At 44.3% G+C, this 11,151-nt stretch overlaps 1 protein-coding gene across 1 annotated transcript; it reads right to left on the bottom strand.

Annotated features, from left to right (window-relative positions):
• Positions 1–2,066: 2,066 nt before the first annotated feature.
• Positions 2,067–7,280, bottom strand: LOC306942476 (potassium channel, subfamily K, member 16-like; the record flags this gene model as incomplete). The annotated part of the gene is made up of 5 exons (XM_079528387.1): positions 2,067–2,509; positions 3,077–3,245; positions 3,413–3,579; positions 4,321–4,435; positions 7,068–7,280. The coding sequence occupies 5 exons, from the start codon at positions 7,278–7,280 to the stop codon at positions 2,265–2,267; spliced, it is 909 nt and encodes a 302-aa protein (XP_079384513.1). The 3' UTR covers positions 2,067–2,264.
• Between the last annotated feature and the right edge of the window lie 3,871 nt (positions 7,281–11,151).

Below are 11,151 nucleotides of genomic sequence, written 5' to 3'. Positions count from 1 at the left end.
CCATTGGGCCTATGGTAATGGTCCTGACCTGGAGTGCAGCTTTAAGTGAGATGGTAATGACATGTTCTCACATTGCGATTGCGACATGACAAAATGACCTGTGTGACTTTTAAGGCTGTAGTTTACCATATCTAAAATAAATAATACTTTGTTTGGTTTTCATGTGTGTGCTTCTCCAGGAACAGAAGGTGAATCTTTATTATTAAATCTAGCAACAGCAGTCTCTTCAGCATTTACATATTTACAGTCAAATTTAGACACAATAGTGAACATCAGTATTGCATCAGCACCCTGTCGGTTAATAGCACTGATGGCAAATGGTGTTCAGCTGGGTCTACAGTACATTTCTCTAAAAATGCTGCCCACCCAATCAGAAATGAATAAAAAGTAGAGATATTTTGTGGTATTTTTGATATTGGCTAAAAAATATATTCCCCGTAACTTTTGATTGGGTGGGCAGGACACACGTTTGGGTGAATGAGTCCGAATACAAACAAATGGGATTGAGGGTGCATTAAAGTGTCTCTTTGGACACATGGTTCAGACACCTGCCTACCAGTGACATATCGATTGGGATTCCAAGCTAAAAGAATCTACATCTCTTTCTGGAAAGTTAGAAAACTGCCATTGATACGAAACCTGCCATAGCAGTGACATCATTCATCGCTACCGATGATGTCACTGGTAGGCATGTTTCTAAACTGTCCCGAACTGTCCATAGCCTTCCTCTGAGACAGAAATGTATAACATAGAGCCCTGAGGGCCTCCGCTCAACCATATGGGGTTTAAGTGGTAAATATGAACATTGTGGACTCCTGTCTCTCCAGGGGGGTCATCTTCCCTGGGGGACAACACTCCCACCGATCAAAAACCGTCAGGAGAAGGCACACTCTACTCAGGGGGTCTTAAGGAGTAGTCTCAGGGGCACCTGCTGGCCTATAGTGGTCCAGGCGCATGCCACATATAGGCATTGGCCTGACAGTGCGTCGCGTGTTCGAGTCCCGTTCATGTCGACCTTTGCTGCGTGTCTCTCCCTGTCTCTCTCTCCCTCTTTCCTGTCATTCTCCCCTATATCTATCAATAATAGCCAAAAAAGAGTATAGGTATACTATATCTCAGTATAGGGTGCAGATTCTTGAAGATACATATGAAAGGAATATCCACGTTTCGGCATGTCGGCCTTCCTCAGTGTTACAAACTACAGTTTGAAACGCTGAGGAAGGCCGACGTGCCGAAGCGCGTCTGTTTCTCCAGGTAGACCGCTGATGTGTTTGCTCAAAATAAACAAGTTCATAAGAAACTACTCAAGAGAGTGCGGATATTCCTTTCTCTACGGTCATCTTCCCTGTCCAGCAAAGATCCCACCCTGCATGACGCCAGCTCTCGCCTCTCGGGTTCCAACATGTCTGACCTGGCCTGGCATCGCACATCTTGATTGTGTTTGTTTAAGATAGCCAATGAGCCCTCACTTCACTGGAGTCAGTACACAAAACGCAGATGTGCACAGACATGAGTGCAACGTCGCGCACGCACGCACGCACGCACGCACGCACGCACGCACGCACGCACGCACGCACGCACGCACGCACGCACGCATGCACGCACGCACGCACGCACTCTAATTGTGTAATAGCAAAGAATAAATATAAAATATCACATTACAGTATACCAACACATTACAGTATACCAACAAAACACATTGTACAAAATGACAACTTATTTGTTTTCAATCAATCAATCAATCAACCAACTAATCATCTTAAATGTTTTTAAAACTACTATTATTATTATTATTATCCATTCCCCATGTGTACGCTATAGTCTGTAACCCCTATACCGTTTGGTCTTGATGATTTGTTTTACTTAGATTTTTTGTATAGTTTTGTAGAAAAGCAGCCATTGCTGGCCATTTTGGTAACATAGTCCATAGTGTTCCATTAGTGAATTGTTCCAGTTTATATCACAATATGTACAATACATTCTACAGTACATAGCAAATATCATACAGTCTTGCTTTTAACTACATTATACACGATTTTCCACTGTAATGGGCCCAGGGTAAAACAAAAACGTATAAAATATGGATAATGGGGATAAAATGATTGTGATGCTGTATATTAATACATTTAGCTGAGTACCCCCTCAAGGACCCCCCACCACACACACACCCGGAGGTCCCCGGACCCCACTTTGAAAACCAATGGCCTAATGACGCACAATGTCAAACTGCAGTAGCAAATTCCCAGACGAGTCCCATGCAGTCGTCAGATCTTGGACTGGACGGCGGCGGCGTTGCCTCCTAACCTCCCGTCCTCCAGCTTGCTGGACGACACGTCCTCGTCCTCGCCCTGCTTCCTGAAGCCGGGGTGCATCAGGCTCAGGCCGATGCAGTGCTCCATGATCCTGGCCCCCATGTTGAGGATCAGAGCCAGCCACGCCAGCGCGAAGATGATCCACACCCCGGCCAGGCTGCGGTACACCGAGATGTACTGCTTGTCCGGGTCCGTCCCTGGAGAGCGGCGGCGGGAGAGGTTTACTTTACTCACATTCTTTAGTACTTATTAAGTAAATGCATCAACACCACCAAAACGTAGAAATACTCTGTTATTACAAGTAAAAGTTGGATATTAATGTTTTTATTTACAATTGCTTTTATCAACGTAATACCAAAAAGTAAAAGTACTCATTACATGGAATGTCTCATTTCATTTGATAGGTTTTCAAATGTACTATAATTAAATGTGTGAAAATTTAAAATCCTTTGAAAATAGCAGAAGATGAAAGAACGTCCTGTTCCTGTAGGTCTCTGTTATTGTAACAGCAGAAAGCATAACAAATTATCTGATCTGGTATCTTATCTTATGTTGGATTTCAACAGCGATGCATGATACAATAAATTACTGATTGCTTGAATTATACAAAACACTATACAAAACAATTAGAGTACAATGTCTAATATTACCAGATCCGATTAAAAAGCGAATTTAATGTCGTGGTGTGTGACAAATTGTGACCGCTCACACAGTCACAAGTGAATGCCATAGTTTTCCACAACATCACTATTAGCCACACTCACCCACAACATAGTCTCCGAAGCCGATGGTGCTGAGGGTGATGAAGGCGTAATAGAAGCCCTCTCCATACGACCAGTCTTCCACATAACTGAACACCAGCGGAGGAATAACCAGGAACATCAGGCTGCCCGTGATGAGGAACAAGCTCACGGTCACCACCTCCACCGACTGCTGCTATGTGGGACAGGAATTCAGTGTTCATTTCGTCAACTACCTTTTTTCACTGACGAAACCTAAACAAAAAAGAAAAAACCCTAAGCTAAGATGACTAAAACTAAGACTAAATATAATGGCAATTTCAGTTTGGTCATTGAATGCGCACATGTATTCAGGGATACCTGGTGTGGGACGAAGGAGACCATGCCCCTCTCCAGGCGTCCCAGGTGGAGGGTGAGACACTTGCCCAGCTGGCTGAGGAAGACCAGGTTCAGCGGGATCCCACACAGCGCGTAGAACACACAGAACACCTGGCCAGACACCGTGCTGGGCGACAGGTTGCCATAGCCTGCATGCCAACCACAATAAACATTTACACACATAATGGGTTGTGGGTTCGAATACAGTGTGGTGGTGCATGCAACCACACTGTGTGAATACAGTGTGGTGGTGCATGCAACCACACTGTGTGAATACAGTGTGGTGGTGCATGCAACCGGCTTTGTCGGGGGCATCCTGCATGCGAACACAATCGGCCCGTGTTTGGTGGAGGGACGAAGGCTCAATACATCCTCCCGGTGGGGGTCCCCCTCACCCACTATAAAACTAAATCCTAACTTTCACCAAACCAACCACAAGAATAACAAAACCATAAAGATAAGAGTTAAAGGTACAGTAAAGCCTAATTGATACATTGTCATTTGACAGTGTTGCTCGCTGAAACAAGCTGGGTTTCAACTAATTCAATGAATGTTTTTTTGTTAACTTGACTTGAAGCAGAGTCAGAGTGACTATTATGCAAATAACCTTTTTATTTATTTGACAGGGACAAAGCTCATTAATCAACATGTCAGTTTTCACCTCAATGTAAATGGGCCATGATCCTGGCTCCGCTAAATTTCATCTGTAGTCCCTGTAGTAGGTGCAAGTCTATTAGGATCAGCATAAAAGTGGCCTAACAACTGGACCACTTGCAGGTCAAAGGTTTGACCTTACAAAGTCGAACTGAAACGTAGTCAGCGTTAAATAGTTTTAGCGTACTATAGGCGTTACTTCCTCTTTCTATATATCACATACAGTCTATGCACACCTATAGTTGTAACCACTGTGCCAGCAAAGAAAAATGAGCTGCTGAAGTCCCAGTTGCTGGGGTTGGTTGAGTTGCCAGATGGGTTCACTCCCTTCTCCCAGGCATCAAGAATCACCTGCACAATAAAAATAAAGATAAGATGTGAGTTAAAAACATTAAGGTCACCGCGCACACACACACACACACACACACACACACACACACACACACACACACACACACACACACACACACACACACACACACACACACACACACACACACACACACACACACACACACACACACACACACACACACACACACACACACACACACACAGGAATCTTGCTGATACATGAAATTATTTTGGCAAACATACAAAATAAATATTGATTGAATAAGCCAGGTTGATGATGCCATCTTTTATTATGTGTGCACAGTAGGCCTATTCATAAAATCGATCTGACAAATATTTTGTCATACAGTACTAATTCAAAGAACTTTATTAAGGACAAGCACAATCAATCATTGATGCGTTCGATCCATTACGTCAGCACGTTGCCAGGTCAGACATGTTGGAACGCGAGAGGTGAGAGATGGGGTCAGGGCCTCACATTCAAACTCTTTCCATCTATGACAATAATAAAAACTAATATTAATACATGCAGTGACTAGTCACGTACCAATGTACCATTCAGTGTATAATCATTCGAATAAAAGATCAAAAACAAACAAGACATCGCTGCTGTCGGGCAATGCCCTACTTGATCGCACTACAGCGTCACACAAAAGCATAAAAAGTAGCAGATCCACAAGCCCGAAACGCGGTGCAAAGTGACACGTTTTGAGCTTGTTGATCTGCTACTTTTGCATTTGAATCCTGAAATGTATCAGATTTTGAACATCATAGGTTTCCAAAATGCATCTCAGAAACATTTAAAGACACACAGGAAGGACAAGTTGAAGAGAGAGAGAGAGAGAGACCTGAACACACAGGAACGACAGGTTGAAGAGAGAGAGAGAGTGAGAGACCTGAACAAACAACAGAGAGCGAGAGAGAGAGAGACCTGAACAAACAACAGAGAGAGAGAGAGAGAGAGACCTGAACAAACAACAGAGAGAGAGAGACCTGAACACACAGGAAGGACAAGTTGAAGAGAGAGAGAGACCTGAACAAACAACAGAGAGAGAGAGAGACCTGAACACACAGGAAGGACAAGTTGAAGAGAGAGAGAGAGAGAGAGAGAGACCTGAACACACAGGAAGGACAGGTTGAAGAGAGAGAGAGAGAGACCTGAACACACAGGAAGGACAAGTTGAAGAGAGAGAGAGAGACCTGAACACACAGGAAGGACAAGTTGAAGAGAGAGAGAGAGACCTGAACACACAGGAAGGACAGGTTGAAGAGAGAGAGAGAGTGAGAGACCTGAACAAACAACAGAGAGAGAGAGAGAGAGACCTGAACAAACAACAGAGAGAGAGAGAGAGAGAGAGACCTGAACAAACAACAGAGAGCGAGAGAGAGAGAGAGAGACCTGAACAAACAACAGAGAGAGAGAGAGAGAGAGAGACCTGAACAAACAACAGAGAGAGAGAGAGAGAGAGACCTGAACACACAACAGAGAGAGAGAGAGAGAGAGACCTGAACACACAACAGAGAGAGAGAGACCTGAACACACAACAGAGAGAGAGAGAGAGAGAGACCTGAACACACAACAGAGAGAGAGAGACCTGAACACACAACAGAGAGAGAGAGAGAGAGACCTGAACAAACAACAGAGAGAGAGAGAGAGAGAGAGAGAGAGACCTGAACAAACAACAGAGAGAGAGAGAGAGAGACCTGAACAAACAACAGAGAGAGAGAGAGAGAGACCTGAACAAACAACAGAGAGAGAGAGAGAGAGAGACCTGAACAAACAACAGAGAGAGAGAGAGAGAGACCTGAACAAACAACAGAGAGAGAGAGAGAGAGAGACCTGAACAAACAACAGAGAGAGAGAGAGAGAGACCTGAACAAACAACAGAGAGAGAGAGAGAGAGAGACCTGAACAAACAACAGAGAGAGAGAGAGTGAGAGACCTGAACAAACAACAGAGAGAGAGAGTGAGAGACCTGAACAAACAACAGAGAGAGAGAGAGAGAGAGAGAGAGACCTGAACACACAACAGAGAGAGAGAGAGAGAGAGAGAGAGAGACCTGAACAAACAACAGAGAGAGAGAGAGAGAGTGAGAGACCTGAACAAACAACAGAGAGAGAGAGTGAGAGACCTGAACAAACAACAGAGAGAGAGAGAGAGAGAGAGAGACCTGAACACACAACAGAGAGAGAGAGAGAGAGAGAGAGAGAGACCTGAACAAACAACAGAGAGAGAGAGAGAGAGTGAGAGACCTGAACAAACAGAGAGAGAGAGAGAGTGAGAGACCTGAACAAACAGAGAGAGAGAGAGAGTGAGAGACCTGAACAAACAGAGAGAGAGAGAGTGAGAGACCTGAACAAACAACAGAGAGAGAGAGAGAGAGAGAGAGAGAGAGAGAGAGACCTGAACAAACAACAGAGAGAGAGAGAGAGTGAGAGACCTGAACAAACAGAGAGAGAGAGAGAGAGTGAGAGACCTGAACAAACAGAGAGAGAGAGAGAGTGAGAGACCTGAACAAACAGAGAGAGAGAGAGAGTGAGAGACCTGAACAAACAGAGAGAGAGAGAGTGAGAGACCTGAACAAACAGAGAGAGTGAGAGACCTGAACAAACAGAGAGAGTGAGAGACCTGAACAAACTTCTCCAGGGCCTCTTTGTCCAGGCAGGTGTAGTTAGCCAGGAAGTTCAATTTCTCCAGCTGGAAGTGGTTGCGGTTGTTTCTCTCCGCCTCGCGCTCCAGTATCTGGAAGATGGTGGCCCCCACCAGCAGGTAGGTGAAATGGGCCAGAACCAGCAAGGCTGTCCAGCTCACTTTGACCCGAGCCACCTGCAACCCCGCCATCAACCAACAAGAAACCCGGGGTAGACTCGGTGGATGAAAAGCAACAAACAAAAACAGTTCGGTCTTCCGCGTCAGAAATTGGTCATGTAGTTCAGAAAGACCTAATGAAACAGAACCTAACATCTAGTTCCTCAAAGCTGTCTTCCATCGTTGCAGCTGGTTTTGGACCTCCTACAGCAGAACATACGCTAAGTTGCCAAAGCACGAGAGACAAATAAATTTGATGGGAATTCAGAAGCAGCTGACGTAAAAGCTTTCTGTTGTTTTTTCTTTATGAAAGCGATACAGAGAAGAAGGTGCTGCTGTTTGGCAGAAAGTCGTCTCTGGATGGATCGGGACGTTACGTTGGTGAGACTGACCTCCGTGGAACAGAGTAAAAGAACCGTGGCTTAATCAGCATCCTCTGATTGGTCAAAAAGAGGAGCACAGATGTTGGTCCTTGATTTATGGGTTGCCATGGCAATGATCAAACATCCCCCACCACCACCACCACCCGCCTCCTTTCCATTAGGGTGACATCCCCTAAGTGGACATATGCATTCAAACAGTCACACACATACACACACCAACACACAATTTCCACCATTTATCCATGCACTCGTGTCCACTAATAAGGAAGCGACATCTTGTCAGCAGAACAAAAGTTAATGTTTCACCTGACGCCATGCAGGCGTTCATTGAAGCATGCCTTCGGAATGGAACCTGCTCTCGGGGGGAGGCCTGTTCACTAATAAGCAAGCTATTCAAATAATAGCAGGGAAGCAAAATATAGGTTTCACGAAATCCACATCCTATACTACCCTTTTAGAGAAACTATTGAGCGGCCTCAAGCTTGGATGCAAATCTCTCGAATCCTTTTCATCTGTCAAACAAATCCACACAGAGACATGCAAAGCTCCTTTGTTTACACCTGCATGTGCATGTGGATGGCTCCATGGCTAATGGCATGACTCCCATCTGATTTACTACAGTATGCTACAGCAGTGGTTCCCAAAGTGGGGTCCGGGTACTTGAGGGAGTTCCAGGGGGGACCCAGCTAAATGATAGTTTTAACCAAATGGACCCTTATGGGTCTGTAACTCAGAGAGTGTACAAATGGAACCAAATGTACACTCTCAGAGTTAAATTAACAGTGGTTTTACAATATAAATTGGGGTACCAGAGATAGAAATGCCATTAAATCGGGGATCCGTGGCATAATGCGTGTGAAACTGGGGGTCCTTGAAATTAATATGTTTCGGAATCACTGCTAGAGCCGTAAAAGTCCTCCCCTATCGGGGTCACTGGCATATGTTTTCAAATGGGGGGTCCGTGGCCTAATAAATGTTCATTTGGGGGTACTTGAACACGAAAAGGTTTGGGAACCACTGTGCTACAGTATCTAATATGCATTTAGTGAAACATGCTCATTTGCTAGAGTGATACAATTCATATTAAGCAGATTTTTAAGTTCATGCCCTGCAATATTGGATACATACTGTAATAATATAAGCATTTTATTATACTATATGAATTAGTATCTGCTGCTGATGCAGATCCGGATCTTCAGATCATAAAACAGGATGTTGATTTTTTTATGAACCAAACCAGGTTTTGTAATGTTATACATTGTTAGAATCCACTAAATGCTTGCATACATTTAGCCTATAGTATGTGCTAAAACATGATCATCAGGTATTATGATTATACTAGGACAAAGATTTTTTTCAAAACAGTGTACAGAAAGTGTTAAAATTATGTTGTACTGTTATGCCGATGACACACAACTGTTTCTATCCTTCCCCCCCTCTGCCACCCAGGTGGAAGAGCGCATCACTGCTTGCCTGGCTGACATCTCACAGTGGATGTCCTCCAACCACCTCAAGCTGAACCCAGACAAGACTGAGCTTCTCTTCTTCCCAGCTAAGTCCTGCCCGATGCGGGAGCTAACTATTTCCGTAGACAACGCCCTGGTAACGTCTGTCCCAACAGCCAGGAACCTTGGTGTTGTCCTGGACAGTCAGCTCTCGTTCAAAACTCACATCACAGCTGTCACTCGATCCTGTAGGTTCACACTCTATAACATACGACGAATTAGACCGTTCCTCACCCAGGAATCATCCCAGCTCCTAATCCAGACAACAGTCCTGTCAAAACTTGACTATTGTAACTCTCTCCTTACTGGCCTTCCGGCATGTGCACTGAAGCCTCTCCAACTGATCCAAAATGCCGCAGCTCGCTTGGTCTTCAACCAGCCAAAATTCTCACATGTCTCCCCCCTGCTCCGCTCCCTGCACTGGCTCCCGGTCGCTGCCCGCACAGAATACAAAACTCTGATGTTGGCATTTAAAGCAACCAAAGGTATGGCTCCCCCATATCTTGCCAGCATGATTGAACCCTACAAACCCTCCCGCGCACTCAGATCAGCCAACGCAGGGAAGCTGGAAGTACCCTCACTAAAAACGCCGGGACAACGCTCCACACGTCCCAAACTCTTCTCCCTTCTGGCCCCAAAACTGTGGAATGCACTTCCCGTTGCAATCAGAACTGCAGCATCACTCCCGATCTTCCGCCGTAGTCTGAAAACCCACCTTTTCAGACTCCATCATGGCCCATAGCACTTACCCTACCCCCCTTAGACAGCACTTCTTAGACTTATATAGCATTTGAAACAGACTTATAGCATGTCATGTAGACAGCACAATAAGTGCATTGTATGTAGTCATAGCACTTCATAGTATATAGTGTATAGTAGTCATAGCACTTCATAGTATATATGTACAGCATAGTATAGCATATATGTGTAGTTTATATGTATAGTGTCATTATATAGATATGTTCTAGTTATAGTTTATATGTATAGTGTCATTATATAGATATGTTCTAGTCACGTTCTTAGCTTACGCATGTTTCGCGATAAATGCTTTTTACATATGTGATGTATTCCCATGCTTTTGTTCTTGCTTATTGTAAGTCGCTCTGGATTAAGAGCGTCTGCTAAATGCCTAAATTGTAAATTGTAAATTGTATGTTTTTATTTGGCCACACCCACCAGTCTGCCTGGTTTGCCTGGTGGGTGATGATGGGTGGTGATCCACCTGAACTGAAGCCGCACCCACAGCTGTTGTATGATAAATGGGGAGGGGTTAGGGGAGGTGATGATAGTGTGATGTCACTATTTCACTGTCATTTTGTTTGGGCCTTTTGAGAAACCAAAAATACACAGGGAAGACATCTTTCAATATTCTAACCACACCTGGGCGTCTAGAGTAATGTTAACTCCATAGACACATACAAACAACACGGCAGTCCATCTTTAAGTCAGTGGGGGAGGGTACATTGCATTATTAATTCTACAAATTGAGAAACCATTGAATATATTTGGAGTATATATTGTATACATCGTGGCTGTGAGGTGGAGGATTGCCGATTTAAGCAGTCACAATCACATCTGGCCTGAGAGTCCAACTTTAACCCATTTTGGGTGGGAACGCCTTTTGGTGCCTTTATGTTATAATTTAGCTATTGAAAAATAGCAGATCTACAAGCTCATAGCGCGCCACCGAGTGGCGCGCTACGAGCTTGTATGTCTGCTATTTTTGAAAAATCGTTAAAATGTGGCGCAAATCTTTTAATATTCTTTCAAAGTGAATGTTTTTAACTCAGGTCTAAATGGATGAAATGGACTCAGAGCTGGGTGTGTCTGCAGCACCTGTTGTTGCTCCATAAACAGAGAGCTACTGTCCGGACAGAAGAACACCTGTCCTCCCCTGTGTGCATTTCTGGTGTAGCTATAATACAGTTCTGCCCTTCTCGCACCACACATGGCAAGCAGTGTACATTTCTGTATTGCTACTTGGAAAAAATTAACCACTGAACCCCATATTATGGT

The sequence above is a fragment of the Electrona antarctica genome, assembly GCF_951216825.1.
Source record: "Electrona antarctica genome assembly, chromosome: 18".
NCBI lineage: Eukaryota > Metazoa > Chordata > Actinopteri > Myctophiformes > Myctophidae > Electrona > Electrona antarctica.
This window is presented reverse-complemented; position numbering and strand designations above follow the sequence as displayed.